A 23,225-nucleotide genomic window follows, 5' to 3' on the forward strand; every position below is an offset into this window, starting at 1 on the left:
GCAATCATCACCATTTAAAATCCAGTTTTAGAACATTCCCATCATCCCAATAAGATCCTTCATACCCATTCACAGTTAATCCCATTTCTACCCCCAACCCAAGGAAACCACTCATCTACTTTGTGCCCCTATGGATTTATTATTTCTGGACATTTCACCTAAATGGAATCATGGAGTACGTCTTTTGTGTCTGACTTCTTTCACTTAGCATAATGTCTGTGTGGTTCATCCATGTTATAGCATGGGTCAGTATATCATTTCTTTTATTGCGGAATAGTATTCCAGTGTGTGGATATGGGAACACACTTGGAGAATCACTGCTCTGGTTCAACTGTCCACTTCCTCAGGCCCTCACCGTCTCTCCTGCACAACTGGTTTTCCTACATCTTGTTTGGATTGTCCCTGCCTACCCCGCACACATCCAGCAGTAGCTTCTCCAGATACAAATCTGTTCAAGTCACTTGCCTGCTAAACATTCTTTAACGTGTGCCTGACGGGATCCTGGTCCTGTGAGGTGAAGCTCTCACTTCTCAAACCTTACTAGAAAGCCCTCCACTCCAGCTTCCGGTCTCCTCACTCCCTGCCTTGAACTTAGTGCTCCAACAGCACTATTTGTAAATCCTCTCCGACCCCAAATATCATGCTGTGTTTCTCCTCCCCAAGCCCTTGGCTCAAGCGGTCCCCTGGGTCTGGAATGTCCCTTTGCCTCCTCCCTTCCTTTGCCTCACTAATATCTACTCATCATCTGGGATTCCTCGTGGGCACCGCCTTCTCCTAAAGTCCTTCCCTGAGTCCCAGGCCGGGTTGGGAGCTCCTACATTTTACTTCCAAACCCACCCCCCACCCCTGCCTCCGGCCCACCCTGCCCTTCTCAATTATTTTACTCTCACACTATATTAAAATTATCTGTTATTTCTTGACTTGCCCACCAGACTGTGAGGTGTGTGTTATTTGCAGTTGGATGCTCAGCACCCGGCCCAGCACCTGCACATAGTAGGTGCTCATTAGATGTTTGTTGAATAAACGGAGACGTGGATGATTGATGGACATCCCTGAACACCTCTTCTTCTGCCCCCATTTGGTCAGGCCATGCTGTCAACTGCTACTGTTAAGCTGTTACCACACTCAGACCTTTTAAGGCAATCACTAAATCCTTCCACGTGGGAAAAATAATGCTCTATGAAGGCAAGAAGCCAAGTGATCCTGGGCTTTTTCTTTCTATTTTCTTTTTTTGGCTGCCTTATTTCCTACTTTGCACTTAGAACTCTTTTTTGGCACTAGTGGAAGTTCTGAGGGCAAAGCAGGGCACTGAGAGAATTATTGCCCATAAACTACCTGATGCCAGCAACACATGATTCCCCCATGGGCTGCTGGGCCATGTAGGAGAACCCACTGGGTAGAGCTGGCCAAGGCCAGAGGGAACGTAGACGATTCCAGGTATTTAGCATCTACTCAAGGGTCCCCCACAGGCACATCCAGAGTGTCTATGAGCAAGGTGTGAATGCTGGCTCCTTGCAGGCGTGAGACACGGGCACCAGCCCACAGTTGGGTTGAAGTAGTTTGTTTCCTGCCCGAGGATCTCCCCTCCCCCGACACGCTTCTAGCAGATCAAAGGTAATATGCCTGGAAATAATTTCCCTCTTGGTTTGAGAGTTCTGTGGTTAAAAACAAAACTACCTGTTTACAAAGAAAAGAAAAAAATGACAGGCGAGAAAGACATCTGGGGGCACAGAGGGAGGAAAAGGAGAAACAAAGCACGTTTTAATTTAAACTCAGACTCTGTAAAGAGTCATGTACATCTGACATCCAGTGAAAGTCTAAATGTTGTAAAGATTTTCTCTTTAGAAAGACAGTGTTCTTCTATCTCTTTCAGAGCTAGATTCAATACTTGCTTTCTTGTTACCACCTAAAGATTGTATTTATGGCTATGGTTTAAGAATAGGTGTTTCTCTTTGTGCTTGTGCCTCTGACCATATATGACAGCTAGGAGTGGACAGAGTTTCAGCAGAGGGTGTCTAATTCTTTGCAAAAACATCATCTTCATCCTTATCTTCACCAGTTACTGAGCACCTACTCTTTTCTTTACATACATAATTTCCTTTTGCTCAACAAGTTTGTAAGATATATACTACTATACCCATTTTACAGATGAGAAAATTGATAATCAGGTTAAATAACTTGCTAATGGTCGATAGCTAATACCTTTTACTGGGCTCATTAAAGCCATAGTAGCAGCCATGCTAACTAATCACATTAAATATAATCTTTGTTTTTTTGTTTTTTGGAAGAAAGGATTACAGCAATAGTTACACATATACTTAGGTAACTGGTATTTCCCTCCTAAAACCGTCTCCCGTTTCCATCTTTCTGTGACTATTAACTGCAGCTACCATTTTCCTGCCTTCCAGCCTCAGAAGAGTCAAGCATCTAACAAATATCCTTTTATTTTATTTGCATAGAACTTATCTTGAGCTTTTTATCTCGTTGGCTCACTGTATCTGATTTGTCCCAATTCCTGCTATTTTTTAATCCTTAGGAGTTTTTCTAGACTCTATACCCATTTTATTCTTTTCTCATAGCTACCACATGAATTCTTTTCTCTTCAGCCTCTTCTTCATTTGTAAAGTGAAGATAATAGTAGCAAAACTCCATTAACATCTGTAAGATAGGGCTACGATTAGTATACACCTCGATTAGTATACACCTCGCGGGACCCACGATTAAGGAGACAAGATGAGCATTAAAGAGCTCATCACAGAGCCTGGCAGATACTCTCCAGCAAGGGAACTGGAAGTTTAAATGCTTTTCTGTCTAATCCCTAGTCTCTAGCCACTTGTGGCTATTGAACCCAGGAGTGTGTTTAGCCTGAATTGACATGTGCTGTAGGTGTAAAATACACTCTGGATTTTGAAGACTTAGTATGAAAAATAGAGTGTGACATATCTCAGTAACTTTTTATATTTATTACATGTTAAAAATGATAATATGTTGGCTATATTGGGTTAAATAAAATCCATTTAAAAATTAATTTCACCTATTTCCATTTTACTATTTTAATATGGCCACTGGAAATTTAAAGATTAAACGCATGGTGCACGTTATATTTCTACAGGACGGTTCTGGTGCAACGTGGCTTTCAATTGTTACCCGTGACTGTGACCTTTCATTGACTCCACTATGTCGGAAGAGCCACTGTCGTGGCTCTGGAAGTTTCGCGGTGACGCTGCTCCCATGGGATAGGCCTTCCATGTGGCAGTAGCCTTGGCCACGCTCGCAGCCCTGCTCCTCAGCCTCTCACCAAACCCGCCTTACCTTCGACGGGGATGGAAAATTGAACCAGAAGCAACGGATGTCACTACACAGATCAGGGGTGCTCACCCTTGACACTGTGAGGATGTGTGCGTTTTCACTGACGTGTTCTTGTTTAAACTGCGTTATAAGGGAAAGGAGAAGGAAGTAAGAAAAGTGTTTCAGCATGTGGAACTACTCTAGGGAACTCTGAAAAACCTATCTAATGCTATGTCTCATTTTAGATAGCATGAACCAGGAGTCTATGCTTCAGAGATCATCTGCCCCTGCAATAGGTATGTTATTATGCAAGAGATGTGGATCAGCAATAGAGAATGATTTCATTTTCCGTGATCCAGCAAGGCTTCCCCTCCCAAGTGACTTTCTCACCCACGGCTAGCTGAGGTAGCGTGCATCCCAGACGCTCCGCAATCGGGGAAAGGTCTTTCAGCTTGTTTTGCTGTTTTCTCCCTTCTTCACTCACAATCCTTTCCTTCAACCACTGGTAGCACTAGAGATAAGAAGAACATTTAAATATTAATGTCTGGTAAGGGTTTGATGCAGATTGTTAATTCAATAAAATGTAAGAGCCTCATGGTGAATTCCTCAATCTTCTTGGCTCTGACCTTTCTGTTTGATGGTGACAAGGATGCCTATGTCTTCATGCAAGGAAATGTTCCCCACCGTCTCCTTCTTTGTTTACTGATTCAAGACAGATTGATTTTGACTAAAACTCACCATTCAGATCCATCGACACGCACAAAAGTTGTTAAAATCCTAACATATAATCAATTAGATCCCATCTGGACATGATGTTTCATATTGCAATAGCCCTTAGAATGTAGGGGAAAAAAGGCATTTACATTTCACCAGGGTCTATTATGTTTCCTTGTTGTCAAGGAAGTTGGGTGCCAAGCTTTCTTCTCAAAGGAAGTCATTATCTTACATTTCCTGCTGTAACTATCCTTCTCCCTCTTGCCTTCAATTTACTCCTAGTCTCTTCAGTATTCTTATAATAGTGTTTTATTGTTAGCTTTCTCTGCTCCTCCTAGAAGCAGATGTGAATGGTATAACTGATAGGTACTGAGTACATTTTAAAGTCACACCACGAGGCATTTGGAACTTCCCCGACCAGGGATGGAACCTGTGCCCCCTGCAGTGGAAGCGCAGAGTCTTAACCACTGGACCACCAGAGAAGTCCCATTTTAAAGTTTTAAAGTGGATAAACACTTTCTCAAACGTGTATTACCTTTTGTATAACGTTTGAAACTTAAAAAGGCAAGGGAACTTAAAAAGGTAAATGAGAAACTAATCTTTAAAACCTCTGAGAAGAGACTGACCCTGATGTAGACTATGAAGTGAGCCTGATTTCCTAAATATAAGAAAAAGAATATTTTAGAATTTCTCAATGCCCTATTTTTCAGAAGGTTCTGCTCTTACTATGAAACAAGGAACAATAGACCCTTACGTACAAAGCTAGCACTATGCAGCAACACCCAAAGGAAAAGAATATTTGTAAGAATCGGTTAGTCTGTTTTAGTGACAATAATAAAAACCATCTCCCTGTGTGGCAACGTAGACTTTCTCCATTGCATGCGTTCATGACATAATTACCACCACAGACCTTTACCTTCCCAAAGGCAGTGGAAAGCTGGGCAATCATCACAAAATCTCCACCCATATGATTTCAATGGGCTGCTGGCTTTTGTTTTTTTTAAGTATTTTTTTCATCATTCTAAGACAGTATTTCCAAAGAAAAAAACCGCATTATGTTTTGTTATGATTTTTGGAATGATTTTGCAGATATGAAAAGAAAAAACAACAAGCAGCCCCAGTTCTGTTCTCCTCCTAGATCTCAGAGGCTTATGGTCTGGCTCCTCACATGAAGCTTGCTTAGAGAGATGGCCAAGAGTTTTCCCAGTCTCGGCTCCGGAGACCTTAGCTTCCTCCAGCAGGAAGTGTGGCCTTGAGCATCTCTCCAGAGATGACGGCTGGTGCCAGTGGTGATGAGGTAGGTGGACAGTTAGGAGCAATGAGCACCGTGATGGGGGCCGAGCAGCCTTCCCTGGCAGCATGCTGGGTACATCAGAGAGCCCCTGAACTTACTTCTACTGTCCTCAAGGGGAAAAACATCACCGATCCGCACTTTAGTTTCATAACATTTTTCAGAGGATGAGTATCTCTGAATGTTATTCAAATGAAAAAAAAAAAAACAACCACGGTTGAAAACCAATAGCCAAGTGCTTCTTGAACAATTGCTTTTTATTAGAACTAGGAGAGTTCCTGAGGTTTCAACATATACCACACACATGAAGATTGACTGATTCATCAATCTTTAGGAAGATTTCTAAAAGTAACAAATACCAAACATTCATTTATTGAGTACCTTTCTTCCCACCCTCAACATAAATCTCACTCTAATCACTGGAAAACATAAGCAGGTTAGGGTTTTTTTTTTTTTTTTTGCGGTACGCAGGCCTCTCACCATTGTGGCCTCTCCTGTTGCGGAGCACAGGCTCCAGACATGCAGGCTCAGCAGCCATGGCTCACAGGCCCAGCCGCTCCGCGGCATGTGGGATCTTCCCAGATCTTCCCGGACCGGGGCACGAACCCGCGTCCCCGGCATCGGCAGGCGGACTCTCAACCACTGTGCCACCAGGGAAGCCCCTAGGTTAGGGTTTTTAAAAAGTAGATGCATAGTATTTCTACTGCTTTCCTCATACCAAAGGAAACAAATGTGTTTTGGAAATACATAACTTTAACTGCTTTACAAGTAGGAAAATGTTAGCATAAGGAGGAGATGAGGCTTAACTAAAATATTAATTAACTATGGAAGTGAAACTGTTTTTGGTAAGAAGGTTGGTGGTGGGTGTGGTTGTATGCAATAATAAACCCAACTTGTTGACTGTGGGCAGTAATCCACGAATCAGAAGATGAAATTTCATCTTCCATTCCACTTGCTTAATCCTATTCCTGCAGTGGTTTGATTACATGTTGATTGTTCTTTCTAAGTTAGTGGAAGGCAGGGATGGCTTCTCGTTCATCTCAACATCTCCAGTCTTGACACAGTGGTTGGCCCAGAGGGGCTCAGCCAATATGGTGGTGAGGAAGGGATCTGAGAAACCAGGGTTCCACAGGATAAAGATAGATCTCTTCAATTTTTCAGATTGAGCACAGACACTTCCTTCTTAAAGAAGTACAACTCAGCTGGCAGCCCTGCATGCTTCCACAGTGCTTGTGGATTCCACATAGTTTCATAATTCACCCCTTCTCATGTCTGTCTCCAGCAAGTCCCTGAGTTACATTGAGACTGTCCCTGTATCCTCAGCCCTCAGTACAGGGCCCGGCACTGAGTAGACGCTCAGTAAATATTTGCCAAAGGAACAACTGAATGAGCTTTTCTCCACAGATTAGTGGGCTATTGCTTTTATACATGTCACAAAATTCTTTAAATTTTCCAAAAGCCCCTTTCTTTGCCATCTCCTATTGCTGTGACCATTATCTGTGTGACACCCATATTACAGGTAGCCATAACAGGGTGGGACTAGTCTGTGAGATCAGCCCCAAATCCCCCAGTTGCCTGTTAGTTAATCGTAGATTAGAACTCAGGGAGCAACTGTAAAGCCATGGACAGAATCAGTCACATTTCATTACTGGGCCTTGTCTAGAATAATTTAGCATTCAAGATCACTGACTATTTCTATCTAAACATCGAAGTCTTTGGCTCAAAAGAGCAGCAGAGTCTTCACTATTGAGGTGAAAATCTCTAGGTAAAATGCTGGAGCTAAAAAATTTCCTTCTGAAATTGTACCATAATGGGCAATATCCTTAGTTTCTTAATATGAACACCTGGAGTACTTGGACTGCCCCTCTCCACCCACTTTGATCTATGTTCAGTTTGCATGTTTCCGGTTTACCTTTGACAGAAGGGTACATATTTTTATGATTTTTCTATAAGGTATTTTCCCAACAGTAGGGAAGAGCTGTCCATAAATTTTATTGCACTTTTCATTTCTATTTAAAATTTCTATTTAAAAGCTGCTCACCTCGTCTCTTGATCAGACTTTGTTGATCCTCAGTTATGGCTCATTGCACTCATTCAAGAACCATTTATTGAGTACCTAGCATGTGCCAGGCTCTGTGATGAGTTAACGTGAGTTTCAGTTTCTGTCCTATAGGTACTCACAAATCATTGTCTGGTAACTTGAGAAGTGTTGTTTTTAGTTGGATTGCCCCCTCAGTGATTTCCTCAGAAGCCTTGTTTGTACTGCCTCTTTATGGGAAATAGGTCACCATAGGTGCATGACGTGAGCTGGTCACAGCACCTTATCCTTTGGGCCACTGTCATTGGTTTATCAGGTTGGCACATGACCCAAGCTTGGCCAGTCTTCTCTGGACTGAAGCTGATAAAGAAAAAGTCTCTTTTCTCTCAGGTTACATGACTTGAAGGATGTAAGTCTGCGGTCACCAGCATTCCTGCTCCTGGCCTCGTGGAAAAGACCCACTTGTAGTAGAAGAAAATGACACTCACATGCAGGGAGAAATAGAGGAGATGGAGAGTCCCGACGATGTGCAAATCTATGGATGGAGTCACCCCTGAGGCCATCCCACTCCATCCTTCCCAGGGAGTGTCTGTCTATGCGTTCCCTTCTTTGATTAAATTAGGTTGAATTGCATTCTATTGCTTGCAGCCAGAGGATTCTAAGACTCTGTAAGAAGTGTTTATGGAATGACAGAAGAAAGTACCAATAACTGAGTTTTATAAAGTGAGGACAGGTTTCACAGAGTGAAGACAACCAAGATTTGTCTTTAGGGATGAGGAGAGCTTCCACAGCAGGATGTAAAGAAGGGCATTTTGGGGAGGCAAAAAAGAGTACAGTGCATTTGGGTGAAAAATGAAGTAATATGATTTGGGGAGAGACAAGAACGAAAAACGGGTTTAAGAGTATTTCCTTGAATGCTTTTTGTGGGTTTTAGGTTTTGTCCTATAATCAGTGATTGGGAAGTCATTAAAGGATTTTAAGCAGGGTTACGATATAGTCAGATTAATCTTTTAGAAAGATAATTGGTCACATAATTGAGATAGATAATAGAAAATTGGTGGGTAGCTGAAAAAGGGAGGGGGGGAAATCAGAGAGTCCAGATGGGAGGTTAATGCAGCAAACCAAGTAAGCAATGATGAAGATCTGAACAAGGGTGGTACAAGGAATGGACCACAGAGCGTCAGCATGTGGACTGGAGGAGTTAGTGCCCCGCTGAAGAAGACTGAGGGAGGAGAAGAGGCAGCTGAGATAATGCCTTGGCTTCTGACTGGGATGACCAGATGGATGGGTGGAGGCATTGTTAAATGAGAAGGAAATGTAGATTCTGGGGAGTGAGGACAGATTCCATTAGGCATGACAGATGCCCATGGGACAGCCACGTGGACATGTCTGATAGGCATGAAGAAGTAGTGGTGTTTAGCTCAGCGGTGAGTCAGTGCTGATGACACTGATTTAGAAGTCTTTGTAACAGTGGTGGGCCAGATGCAGCCTCCCAGAAAACCCCCTGGGCAGTACTACCTTCTAAAAGATAGGTATTTTTTCACACTCAGTTAGTTTATCCTTCAAATCTAGTTCAATATTTATAGCAGAAACAAAGTATTAGCAACCTTATTTTATTGGTGTAACTTAAAACAGCCAGTGTGAAATACCAACCATTTATTCTATTTTGGGGGAAGGTGAAAGTTGCCATCTTATTTATCTATTTGCCTAGGTCTTTATTTTTTAAAAAATGTTTTTACTATTATAATTCTCATTCAATCTTAAGGTTGAAATATATATATATATATATATATATATATGTATATAATTAGTAGTAGTAGTATTTTTTGCTTTAGTTACTCAAGTGGTTTTTCTAAGTGTACATATATTAGTCCAGAAAGCACTTGGACTGATGAATTAAGAAGCCTTGAGGGTTTGCAGAGCTCTAAAGAAGCGTGCTTTGTGACTGGCTGCCTTTCACCTGTTGAGAGTCCTTATTTATTGCTAAGGATGTTTCAACAGATGCTGAAAAGTCAACAACAGAAATATTTTTCGGGTTGCTTTTGGGCTTAGTCACCTTCAAATATTTTGCATCTCCTTTTCTTTTCCTCCTTTCGTTAGTGCATTTTTAAAAGCTTTTCAGCTGTTTGTAAGCTTTTCTCAAATAGTGATGGAGATCAGCCAATCATATACTTCAAATACAGTGTAGTAGCTACTTCTTCCTCCTTTAGAAACCTGAGTTTGAAGGGAAATAAAAATGCCTTTAGGGAGATGCACTGAGAGCCAGGAGACCTGGGTTCTACTTTTAACTTTTTCTATTATGAGTTTATGCTGTTGGATTGTTATCTAATCTCTTTGTGCTCAGTTTCTGCATCTGGAAAAGGTTTACCCTCTTATAAGGATAGTCTGGAACAAACACCTGGTATATATGGAAGCACTTTGAGTTTTTCAGAAAGTCTCTGAAAGAATGTAAGACAACATGCTTGGCTACAACTGGCTAAAAGCCATCTGTATCCATTTATCTTTGTGAGGAAAAAAGGAGATGAATAAAAACACTTAGCCCGGTGCTTGGCACATAGTAGGTGCTCAGCAAAATCACAATTTTCAATGCTTCTCTTTCTTCACTCTTTTCTTGCCATCCACCTTTTATCCCTTCTTTCCTAAGATGCTTTTCGTTTTTCTTTGCTGACTTATTCAAAACCTTCCATTTTTCAGAAACAAGACCCTACATAATATTCTAGGATAATTAGTGTAATAATGCAAAACTAGAAGCAGGACCATGTCACCATGTTTTAGGAAATAGTTATGTTGTATTATCTTAGAGAACAAACAAGCTAATAGGTCAACTGATACAGCAGAGAGAAAAGTGATAGACCTAGAGTCTGGAGAAGGTCCTGATTAGGGAAGCACATGGTGGTTCCAGCCACACTGATTAAAAGGTCGCTGGTTTGGGCTTAACTTGAGTTGTCCTTGTGCTGACTTTGTGCTGATGGAGACAAGAGGCTGTGTCAGACTTCTGCTTCCTCTTTGGGGCCTTTGGCATGTGTGAATTTTGAAAATGCCTATGTTCTCTCCCTAGACATTACAGAGTAATTTGTGATTCTAATGTTATTACACATTCTCTCAAGTTTTAAAAAACAGACATGTTGTTATTAACAAGGAGAGATTTTGGAGTACCCTCCAAGTAAATTAATCATCAAGATCTTCTAAATGGAGGTAACTTTATGTCAATGATCTTAAATATCTTTATGCTTCAGAGAAGAAATTAAGCTGCAAGACTGAGCAGCCGGAGTTGATCTCTGCAAATGCCAGCCCTGAGCCCCCGTGACAGAGGTTTGGCTCTGTATCTGCTTCCCAAACCCTCCCTCCTTACTCCCCATGCTCACATATTAAAAAACGTCAACCGAACTCAAACCTATTCAACTACAACCGGTTTGCCACATGTGGATTAAACCTCTATGGCTTAAATTTTGTTTTGTCAATAAAAGTAAAATTAGATACTCTTACATAGAAAAGGGATTTTACGTTTCCTAAGTTTCGAAGGAGGAATGAAATGCCTTCTTGAATATAAGAATTAGTGTAGGAATTCGAGTCTATGAATCCAACCAGGTCATTGGGCATCTCCCCTGGTCCCCAGAGGAGAACTTTCTGTACTGATGCCTGACCAGAAGTAGAGACCTCCAGAGGGCTTGGGGAGCTGGCCAGGGAACACCGGCCAGCCCAAGGCCACACTCGGCCTGAGCCAGGGAGCCACAGGCTGCTGCAGAACTGTTCTGTTCAATCTCCTTTTTTCCCTTGCTCCTATCCCCAGACTCTTTCCTAGAGGTGGAGGAAAATACCTTCAGTGAAGCCCTGGAACTTTCAGGCACCCCATTTCCATATTTTCCTGAGATGATGCCACAGGCCAGTGGAGACCATGTCATCGCTCCGACGCCTACAGAAGAAAAAACCTTAAAAAGTTACTTCAGCAAACTGGGATCAAAAGTGTCGGGGTGTTTAGAAAGGACTTGGTTAGTTGTGGGGAAAACTGGCCAGATACATGAGCTAATATCAGCATAAATCTTTTCATTACAGTTCAGGCATCTACAAATCGTGCTTCATTTTTATAAACCTACCAAACGTGCACTGTTGGTTATGGGGAACAGGCCATATAATCAAGCCTGAAAATGTGGCTTATCCATAGTTTTCGGATGACCAAAATTTATGTTTCTTTTTACACTCAGAGATAAACACTTTTGCTTGCACAGAAATCCAGCTCTTCGCTTGTTCACTCAGTGCCTTAATAGTGCCTGGTGCAAAGCAGGAGCACAACGCCCCCTGCACAGTAAACACGCAGTGATAGCAATAACAACCATTGTTATTGCTGTTGTTGAACTTTTGTATCCTTTTTTTCTTACCCAGCATTTTCCCACTCGTGTAAACCCCCATTTCTTATGAAGAAAATTATCTCTGGAATCTGTTTTAATAAGTACGCCTGAAAATGTGGCTTACTTAGGTTTTTCTGATGCCCAAAATTCTCGTGTACATGTTGTGTATATATTTTTTCCCTCTCTTTGTCATTATGTCTACCTACAAAAACATGTTTCCCTGGCTTGTCAGCCGTTCTTGAATTCCCATTTTGACTCAGTTCTAGGCAAAGTAGGAGATACAGATGTACAAATCCATAATTTTTGGGAAAGGCAGTCACAATCCACTCAGAGATGCATTCTTGGCTAGAGCGACTACCCTATGAAAAATACGTTTATTCATTGTTTCTTCCCTTCATTCTATATGCATTTTTTGAACACCTACTGAGTACAGCTTGTACACCAGTCACAATTTACAGCTCTGCTTGGCTGTCACGAGTGATACTCTGGAGGTTACATACAGGCACTTTTGATTCTTCCAGTCTCTGGAATGCATACTGCTGACAACCCCTAGGTTAATTAGGAACATTTAGGAAAGCACTTCAGTAACATTTTTTTCTGGATCACTGATCATCCTGTTGTTAAAAATAATCAGTAAATTTGATTGTGAAGATTACCTATTTTATGGTAGAGCTCTGGCAGCTGAACCTCCACTTTCTCTCTCTGGAAAAGATGGTACTCAGCTTGTTCACAGACTGGTGGGATCATGTTGAATTGTCTTGCTACAGAGTAGGCTTCCTAGGGAGAAATAAAAGTGCAACTGAATTTATATCTGATGAGAAATAAGGCTGTATGCATGAAAAAATTTCATTTTGGTGAAATCAATACAAACCAAGAAAAATGTAGATTGCCAAATAGTAAGCAAAGTTATGACCATCAATTTCACTAAGAAATACCAATGCAGGAAATCCTTATTATTCTTTGAGAGGTTTTGGAATCAGTAAGGTCCAGGGAAAATTAGTCAAAGTATGAATTATGGACTATTACAAAGAAAACATAGTTTGACTATTTCTAGGTTCCTAAAGAAATAAAACTTAACTAATATATAATATAAAAATGATCTGTAATTAGCATGTTATGAACAGTACCATTATTTAATACATTAAAAAAAAACCCTGGAATATTGTGTTTATATGTCTCGTTAGCTGAGAAATCTACTCTCTTACTACCAGAGAACATGCTAAAGCACAATTCCTGTTAGATACCTGCACCCTCCCTATTGTATTCTGAGCTGAGGAGATCCACCCCCCATATCCATCTCTATTACTGATGGAATTGATCATAGAATTCTAGTGCCATTGTGATTGTGAAGAAAGTTTGCAAAAGATCTTACAACTTACACATGATATCTAACAAACAATAATAGGTACTCAACGGCCATTTAAAAATAGGAATGAAATTACCATGATCTCCATGGCACTCCAGCGGGAGGTTCCCCAGTACATTGCCATGCCTTGGTTTATCACATGTGTCATGGCTCGAACGATTTCTATGGAAAGCCAAATAGTTAGCACTACATATACTTTTCAAAGTTATACAGTCTTTTTTTTTTCCTTTTCCTGCCCAAAGCTTAGATATTTAATGCAGTTATTTGTTGGATTAATATAATTACTTTGACACTGGTGATAACATAATAGTCTAACATAAAATATTGATAGTTTGGAGGTGGCTGGTACTTTTGGGTAAACTGATGTTCCATATTCAGATTGCAGCAACAACATGAAATGATATTAAAAACAGAATGACCACTTTAAATTCTTCCTTTACTTTTATCGCTTCAGGGTTCCTGGCTGGATAAAAGAACACATGATTCACCTCTTTCAGAACATGGGGACCTTAAGCGCTCACTAAAGTGAGAAGTGAGAGAAAGCATTTGTTTTGACTTTGTAGAATGGAGGGTCATTGGGGAAAGAAGGCCTGCCTCTGTGTGTGGGATCTGCAGAGCTAAGACTCACTCAGGGTGGCTGTTTAATAGAGATGACTCAACAACAATGTGTTTGGCAGAAAGATAAACATATTAAATGCTGAACAAACAGCCAAAGCCACAGTGGCTCCCAGCCCGCACGGGCTACTCTGTCCTTGACCACTTTGGACCAAAGTTCATTCTAAGACACCCATGTCATGCATTTCACTGGGGCCTGCGTGTGGCCCCGCCCTGCTTGCTCATCAGCCTCTTTCAGCTTGACATATTTCCTAAACAGGAGAATGAACCCCTTCCCAGAGGGGTGGAGCTGAGCTAATCTTCTTGGCACCAGCTGATGTGGTGCAGAACCAGGAAGCGTGGAGAACCTCAAGTTCAACTGAGTGATAAGTCACAGACACGGTTGGATTTCTTCTATAAAGCAGGCCAGCCAAATACCCAGGATGCTAGGTCATCTGACATTTTCAAGGGGTTGCAGGCCACGGGCTTTTCTTGCCCCACTAATATCTGGTAGGTTACGTGTCCTTCAAACTCAAGTTGAGTAGATGTGTTCTTCTTTTATTTCTCACCAGCAATCACTGTCTTAATTGATCAGGGACAGGATTTGGAACGAGACAGCGAGGGTTAGGCTCTTAGCCTGCTTGCTTATTTGGCTTACGTAAACCATTTAAAATTGCCCTTGGTTTCTTTGTTTGGAAGATGGGAATGCTTTTACTCACCAGAGTCCCAACAGAGGTAGAACTAGGCTTATAAGAAAAATATTTTTCTTTCTTGGAGAAAGACTTCTAAATATCAGTTTATTACTCAGCAACTAAATCTATGAAGATAGTTCTCCCTTGATAAAGCAAATGAGATACAAAAGGTTATATGAAACCTTTTCTTTCCTTTTATTATACAAATGGAAATGAGTACCTGTGCTAAAATTTCTGGAAGTCTAAAGCCATTATTTAAATCTCTGCCCCAAAGTATTCTCTCTTTGGAGATCTCCATTGTTGTGCTAGTTCCCTTTCCTTTCACATCCTGTTTCATCCAGAGCTGAGATGTTCATCCAGTTAATAGGATTTATGGGGCGTCTGCTATGCTGGGGGTTGGGGATATTGGGGCAAATCAAACACGTTGGTAAACACTGAGGAGGTTAACAGAATAAAATGAGCCCGAGAGCCTCCCCTGTCTCCATTCTGTAATCACGTAAGATGAGCACAGGACTGGCCAGTGGCTTGGCCATGCGGCAGTTCCTGAGGCCTTGGCAAGAGCAGGTAAGGTGGAGTGGAGGTGGTACTCCTCCTGTACCTTCATTCCCTTATTTCACACACACGTATTAAGAACTTAATATTTGCCAGGCACTGGGTTCACCTGTGAGTAAAACAGATACAAAGCTCCTTGAGTTCTGAATTGAGTGGAGAACATGGAGATGTAAACAAGTAGGTAATTACAAAATGTGACATGTTATGAAGAAAACCAATAGGGGGCTGAGATAGGGAATAAGAGGGAAGACCGATTTTAGTTGGTTAAGGAAGGTCTCCCTGAGGAGTAATGTTTAGGCACAAAAAATAAATAGGGACCAGTCAGGTGAAGAACAGTGGAGGAGGATTGTAGGCCACTGGAGCAGCACGTGCAAAGGCCCTGAGGCTGGACAGAGCTTGGTGAGTTCCCGCAATCAGGAAGCCATGGAAGCTGAGTCAGGAAGGAGGACAGGGCTACAGGATGAAGTTGGCAGAGGGCAAACCGTGTTATTTGTCTGTTATTCAGGGCTTGATGGGAAGTCACTAACATTTTTAGGTAAGGAAATGACGATGCAGAGAACATTTCAGAACACTATCTGACCATGCTGTGGGGCTGGAGGGGGGCTGGAGGAAGCAGGAAGATCTTTAGGAAGGTATTACAGTACTCCAGGCAGGAATTGAGGGGGCTTGGAATCGGGAGGTGGTAGCAAAGACAGAGGCATGAATGGATCAAAATCTGTTTGGGGGGTAGTATCCCCTAGACTTGCAGATGGACTGAACGTGGCAAGCGAGGACGAGGAGGAATGAAGGCGATCTCCCAGATAACTGGCCATTCACCGAGATGCAGGAGACTGAGCGAGGAACAGTTTTGGGAGGAAGAGCCAGGGTCTCCCCTTGGACATGCCAAAAATGGAGATGACTGTGAGAGACTGAGGGGAGATGTTGAGTGGAGATAACTGGATAATGACACGGTGAACAACCTGGGCTGGAAGCGAGCTATTTATTAATTACCAGTCTTTAACTGTATTTAAATCCATGGAAGTGGATGAGACTATAAAAGGGAAGTCTGCCCAGAGAAAAGAGTAGAGGTTCTAAGAGCCAGAGCAGGAGTTGGGGAGAGGTCACTGCAGCCAGAGGGACAGGAAGGAAGCCAGATGGGGGGACAGTTCAGAATCAAGAATAGGGAGTGCTTGCAGGAGCTGTGCCCGAGGACTGGAACACACGAGCATTCGAGTCAGAAGGACACAAAACAGCGTCCATAGGATTTGGCTGTGTGACAGGGAGGTCACTGCAGACCATGAAAAGAGTGCTGTCAGTGTCTGTGGTGTGTTGGGACCAAGGCCAGGCTGGAGCCAGTGGTAGAATGGGCGTGGGGAAGGGAAGGCGTTAGAGACAACCTGGGTAGACTCAAGTTAGGAAATGAATGGAGCAGAGAAAGAGCGCAGCAGCTGAAGGGGTACTCAGAGTCAAAGGAGAGTTTTAGTTTAAAACTGGAAGATGTAAGAGTAAGCCTGTATGCCACTGGGAGTGATCTAGATAGGGGAGTTACTGAGGATGTGGGCTAGAGGGTTGGGGAGTATGGAGGGAGAGAGACTTGACACAGGGAGATGGAGGAGAACAACACTCCTGGGGGTGGGAAGGACACTTCTGGCAAGATGGTGGGACCTCAGGAGGTTTGGAGAACTCATCATAGGAAGACAGGGGAGCCCCTGTTTGATGAATTCAATTCTCAATAAACTATCAATCAAGTGAAAAAGAGGTGGGAAGTGAGGAAAAGGTGAGAAGGAACAGTTCTGAGCGTGGAAGAGCCTATGCAAGATGCCCTTATGCCCCAGGCACTTTAGCTGAGGGGTAATTTCTTTGCTCCGTGATTTGTTTGGCTACTGACTCTGCAGGAAAGGGCTGGTGGAATGCAGAAAGGAGTCTGGGAGGAGGAGGCTGCAGCACGGAATGCAGGGAGGAATGCAGAGAATGTAGAGGCCACAGTTAGAGATTCACGTTGCCACAAAGTAAAACTGAATTTAATGCATATTCAATTTTTTTTTTTTTCCCACATGGGCATGCGGAGTCTTAGTTCTCCAACCAGGGATTGAACCTGTGCCCCCTGCAGTGGAAGCGCGGAGCCCTAACCACTGGACCGCCAGGGAATTCCCACTTCATTTTTTTTTTTTTGTAATGTCAGAGAAAACCCCCCCAAGTTTTTAGCTATCTAACATAATAGGAAATAACTGTACTGATAGCTGAGGTGGGTTTTTAACATAATTCTACCAAAAGGACACTAGAGGGCAGCATTGTTAAGAAAAAAATCAACTGAGTTTAAATGCTTGTTTTACTTGTACATCACGGAAATGCGTTTTTAAAGCATCCTAGTCAGAGCCTCGATACTGAGTGGGGAAAAGGCCCTTAGGAAGATCATTTAGTGCATTGCTTTCACCTGCCCCTGGGAAAGGACATGCAGACAAACAAACTGATTAAATCCGGCAACTCAGGACTGAATGTGGCTCCTGGAGCCCAGATTCGCCCGCTTTTCCAGGAAGCCTTGGCATCAGTGGTTCTCAACCCTGACTGCACATTAAAACACCTGGGGAGCTTTGAAAACTACACTATCCAGGCTCCACGGAAGTTCTATTATATCAGAATCTCTGGGGGTGAGGCTGGGCATCAGTCTCATCCCAGATGAGTCCAGTGTGCAACCAGGGTTCAGGGCCACTCGCTGTGCTTGTCTACACGGCTGGTCCTAAAGTATGGCCCCTGGACCACCAGCAGCAACCCCTGGAACCCGGTAGAAATGCATATCCTAGGGTCTTACTCCAGATGTACAGAATTACAAATTCTGGACATGGGTAGGGCCCAGCATTCTGTTTTAAGCAGCTCTCCATGCAATTTTAGTACAGACTAAAGGTTGAGAAACACTGCTTTATATCATCCCCAAGTAAGCCATGTCAGTGAGTATCAACTTCCTCCCACATTTCCTCTTCTGCTCTGTCATCTAATCTTAGTGCTTCATGCTATACTTTAACCTTTATTTGCTTTAGTACATATGCAAACAGTCACTGTGACATGCATGCATGCATGTACACACACACACAAGCACATACACACTTTAGTATGAATTAGAGGAATTTGAAGAAAATGCAGAGGTCCAAGTTCTAGTCTACTTCAATGAGCCTGGGCCTTTGTATTATATTCGTTAGCTCTCAAATCTCAGTGTTTGAGAAACACTTCTAAACTATGGGAAAACTTGGTTAAATCCTTTCTGTGCACTCCTTTCCAGGTTGAAATCATTATTATATAACCCACAGGCCCCAGGCAGCCTGCACTCTCTCTTATTCCCTGGACTCCTGTCAGAAAGCTGGCCTCTATAAAAGCTGCAAGTCAACTTTGTTTCTCTGAGTATCCCAATTTCCCATCTGTAAAGTGAGTCTGTATTGATCCTGTGTAATTCTTTCAAAGCTTGACATGAGATGATATGAGAAGACCAATTTGTGAATCTAAAAGAGTAACACAAACTGAGTAACAAGTAAGCAGGATGTGGCCCTGGTTGTTTCTTCTCAAATAAGCTCAGATTCTAACATTTTAGTTACCAAAAAAAAAAAAAAAGTTGATATTCTTTTCAGTAACATAGGTCATCTGTGTTTAAAAATATGTATTTTATGTGAAAGGACTTAATAAAACTATTTATTTTGAGTGAAAGAAATTTGTTGATAAACTTATTTATTTTTTCAGTTGGCCCTCATGCAAAAAAATGGCTGCTCACATTAAGCCTTTTACATGTGAAATGTTCCCTAGAACTTTGAAAGTTGTACGCAAGTGGTTATACTGCATGAAGAATAAATCATAGGGACTAAAGATACAAATATGCAGAAATTAGTGTTTTTATCAGATCAAATGTACTCAAGTTAATCTGGCCATATGGACACAAAATGATGAAAACAAAAGAAACCTTAGAGATAATTCAGTGTAGTTTCCTCTTACTCTAGATAAGGAAACAGGCTAGGAGTTCATTGTTTTAAGGAATAATTAAAAACTTGAATATTGTTAACAATTATAAATATTTCAGATATGCTTACAAAATGCTGAGAGTAAATACACAAAATAATAATTGTAATATGTAGTGGAACTGTATGTAACTTTGTTCTATATTTTTCAAGTCCCCTGTAAATGTGTTATCATACTTTCATAATTTAAAAAAGAAAAAAGAAAGAAGATTCCCTAACACAGCAAAGCACCACTTTAAAACACTAACATGTTATAGGTTAATTCACAAATATTAGGTTTAATTAAATGCAATTTCCACTTTTATAGGCCAAAAATGGTTGATCTTTTTTACTGGGAGGGACCATGTGGTGGCTGGGGCACTGGTAGAATGCAGAGACTTGGTTTCAACAGAGGAGCCATAAACACTAATAAAAACACGTCTAGACACGGGTACAATTTTTACTCCAGACCAGTTGTTTGTTATTTATCTAACTTCAGCTGTTTATTTACTTTAACTTCAGAAGCTTGTGGTGGTTTATAATTGTGCCTCTTTATGGCTTAGAGGATTCCTCTTGGATGTTCATCAGTCATTTACCATCATGGGTGTGGAGAATCCTCTCTCAGTGCTCCTCTATCTGGAGATAGAGGACCACCTTTTCTCACTGGTATGGAAACTCATAACCATAAATGGAGTCATGCCATGTTTACCCTTAAAGGTTTGCCGACTGTCTGAAGACAGCCTGTCTCCATCTGCCTTCCTGACCACACGGGAGACTCTGGGTTTTGTCCCATCACTGTCATGAACTTGGACATGTTCTTCAACCTTGCTGAATCTCAGTTTCTTCAACACAAATGAACAGACTGATATTAACTGAGCATATAGGTAATCTTTATAATAACTGCTTAGGTGGGTAATATCTTAATCCTTATTTTATTGATGAGGAACCTGAGACTCCAAAAGGTCACTTGGGCAGCTTCTCAGCAGATAGTCGGTAAGGCCACTTCTAGCTTTGAAGCTAGAAGTGGTCATCCTGGAAGGCTTTGTGCATAGTACACTGTGGAAGAAGGTGGGTTGGGGACGAAAAACTAACGGCATTTACTTAATTGACCTCATTGTGTATTTGTGAATGTATGATGCCTTGTGTGTGGGTCTCTCCATCCCTTTGCATTTCATACGCCGATGACTTATAGTTCATGATGAATATGAATGACTTGGGAAATGTGAGCTATCTTTTTGCTTCCTTGAAGAAAGACCTCAAATTTGATGATTCTTTGAAAAAAGAACCAAAAAATGGGTTTGAGTCTGTGTGTGACCTGTTGAAGCTTAGAAACAGAGTGGTCTTCACAAGATAGTTTGCTAGGAATAAGCTTTCTGGATCAGGGCAATGGCCAAAATGATTCTCTATCAGAACAGACTACATTCAAGAGACTAGGAAGGATTACACATACCAAGCCAAGTCAGTAAAACCTCTCCTATCTGGAGAAATTAAACCTTGTTCCAAATTCTCACCCCAGAATAGAGCTGTGTGTCTCCAAGGACATTACACCATCCTCACCCTGAAGCTTCCCAGAACACCCTCTCTAAGGGCACAGGGTCCTCAGCCTCTCTGCTCTGACACACTGGTTTTCCCTGACCCCGAAAGTTTGAACTGAGCCTTTGAAATTGCCCAGATGTGATTTCCGAAACTTTTTCTGAAACATAGAAAAGGTTATTGAAGTGGGACATTTTTAGCCTCACTTTTACCTAAAGACCAAAGGTCTTGAACAAAAGCAGTAGCTGGTAAGTACCCCTAAGTTCCGAAGTGAGGTACTGAGGTACTAGGCCACCTGTGTAGGACTGGTTAAAAAAGATTTGGCCGTCTTTAGCTCAATCCCTACCTTAAAAGAATCAGTGGGTGGAGGTGAGGGTTGAGAGACAATTTATTTGGACTTGTTTGAGTTTTGTGACATTTTCCTACCTTCCCCTGTGATGCCACCCTCCCACTCCATCTTTCACCTTGTCTCAAACTGAATAAAACTCCAGAACCTAAAAATCCCATTTGCAGAACTTGCAAATAAGGACAGCTCCCTGCAGTAAGGATCTGAATGCTGTGCTTTTTTTTCCAACAGGCAAACACAGGCTGTCCTGGGGATTCTGCTCATTCCTTGTTCAGCTCCCCACTACAGAGGGGGAGGCTACATGATGCTGTATACTTTTAATATTATTTCTTCCTGCACCAGACCTGTGCTCTTTAATCCTGGCAAGACAGCAAATGTTCATTTTGCATTTAGATAAGAATGGCCAAGTGACTTGCTTCAGGCAATGAACAGCTTTCTTATCTTTCAATACTTCACTATCCTCATTATTTCTCTGTAATCCTCTTATCACTACATCAAGCCTTTCCAGCTTCTCACCTGCTGACACTCCAAGAAATAACGTAGAATATGGATCATAAAATTGCACCTCTTGAGAGTGGGCCTCACGCAGCAGCTGCAGGGGCAAGACGCCTGAAGGACCTGGGGCACCAAACCACCTGCCTGCGGTAAAGAACTGCAACATGGGTGCCGCCACGTTGGTGGAGTCCCGAAGGGAATGCTGGGATTTTGGGGGTCCAGCTACACCCCTCAGTACCCACTCCACTTGTAAATGCTGTCAGAACAGAGTGGCAAAGTAAATAAAGATTCGTCATTTAGGCAGAAGCGGAGGGGCAGCACGTTGAAAGGAAGGCCTCTGGAGTGTGGAATTCCGGAGTTTGGAGAGAGGACCTTCAAGACGGCGGAGCAGTAAGACGTGGAGATCACCTTCCTCCCCATAAATACATCAAAAATACATCTACATGTGGAACAACTCCTATAGAACACCTACTGAATGCTGGCAGAAGACCTCAGACTTCCCAAAAGGCAAGAAACTCCCCACGTACCTGGCCATGTGGCTGACAGGGTCTTGGTGCTCTGGCTGGGTGTCAGGCCTGAGCCTCTGTGGTGGGAGAGCCGAGTTCAGGACATTGGTCCACAGAGACCTCCCGGCCCCTCGTAATATCATTTGTCGAAAGCTCTCCCAGAGATCTCCATCTCAATGCTAAGACCCAGCTCCACTCAACGACCAGCAAACTCCAGTGCTGGACACACCATGCCAAACAACTAGCAAGACAGGAACACAACCCCATCCATTAGCAGAAAGCCTGCCTAAAATCATAATAAGGTCACAGACACCCCAAAACACACCACCGGACATGGTCCTGCCCACCAGAAAGACAAGATCCAGCCTCATCCACCAGAAAAAAGGCACCAGTCCCCTCCACCAGGAAGCCTACACAACCCACTGAATCAACTTTACCCACTGGGGGAAGACATCAAAAACAACAGGAACTACAAACCCGCAGCCTGTGAAAAGGAGACCCCAAACACAGTAAGCTAAGCAAAATGAGAAGACAGAGAAACACACAGCAGATGAAGGAGCAAGGTAAAAACCCACCAGACCAAACAAATGAAGAGGAAATAGGCAGTCTACCTGAAAAAGAATCAGAGTAATGATAGTAAAGATGATCCAAAATCTTGGAAAGAGAATGAAGAAAATACAAGAAACATTTAACAAGGACCCAGAAGAACTAAAGAGCAAACAAACAATGATGAACAACACAATACATGAAATTAAAAATTCTCTAGAAGGAATCAGTAGCAGAATACTGAGGCAGAAGGACGGATAAGTAACCTGGAAGATAAAATAGTGGAAATAACTACCGCAGAGCAGAATAAAGAAAAAAGAATGAAAAGAACTGAGGACAGTCCTCTGGGACAACATTAAACGCACCAACGTTCAAATTATAGGGGTCCCAGAAGAAGAAGAGAAAAAGAAAGGGACTGAGAAAATATTTGAAGAGATTATAGTTGAAAACTTCCCTAATATGGGAAAGGAAATAGTTAATCAAGTATAAAGAGTTAATACAGGATAAATCCAAGGAGAAACATGCCAAGACACATATTTATCAAACTATCAAAAATTAAATACAAGGAAAAAATATTAAAAGCAGCAAGGGAAAAGCAACAAATAACATACAAGGGAATCCCCATAAGGTTAACAGCTGATCTTTCAGCAGAAACTCTGCAAGCCAGAAGGGAGTGGCAGGACATATTTAAAATGATGAGAGGGAAACACCTACAATCAAGATTACTCTACCCAGCAGGGATCTCATTGAGATTCAAGGGAGAAATTAAAACCTCTGCAGACAAGCAAAAGCTAAGAGAATTCAGCACCACCAAACCAGATTTACAACAAATACTAAAGGAACTTCTCTAGGAAGGAAACACAAGAGGAGGAAATGACCTACAATAACAAACCCAAAACAATTACGAAAATGGTAATAGGAACATACATATTGATAATTACCTTAGATGTAAATGGATTAAA

The 23,225-nt window shown here is 42.0% G+C and overlaps 1 protein-coding gene across 2 annotated transcripts in view; it reads right to left on the minus strand.

Annotated features, from left to right (window-relative positions):
- The window catches only part of KCNAB1 (potassium voltage-gated channel subfamily A regulatory beta subunit 1), a 267,048-nt gene that overhangs the window by 8,690 nt on the left and 235,133 nt on the right, over positions 1 to 23,225 (minus strand). For both annotated transcript variants that reach the window (XM_030842399.2, XM_060298489.1), the window contains exons 9-12: positions 13,120 to 13,205; positions 12,334 to 12,454; positions 11,150 to 11,244; positions 3,679 to 3,799 (exon numbers count right to left, since the gene is read on the minus strand). In XM_030842399.2, coding sequence (XP_030698259.1) covers positions 3,679 to 3,799; positions 11,150 to 11,244; positions 12,334 to 12,454; positions 13,120 to 13,205 — 423 coding nt within the window. The remainder of the gene's footprint in view (positions 1 to 3,678; positions 3,800 to 11,149; positions 11,245 to 12,333; positions 12,455 to 13,119; positions 13,206 to 23,225) is intronic.

This window comes from Globicephala melas, chromosome 4, assembly GCF_963455315.2.
Source record: "Globicephala melas chromosome 4, mGloMel1.2, whole genome shotgun sequence".
Classification (NCBI taxonomy): Eukaryota; Metazoa; Chordata; class Mammalia; order Artiodactyla; family Delphinidae; genus Globicephala; species Globicephala melas.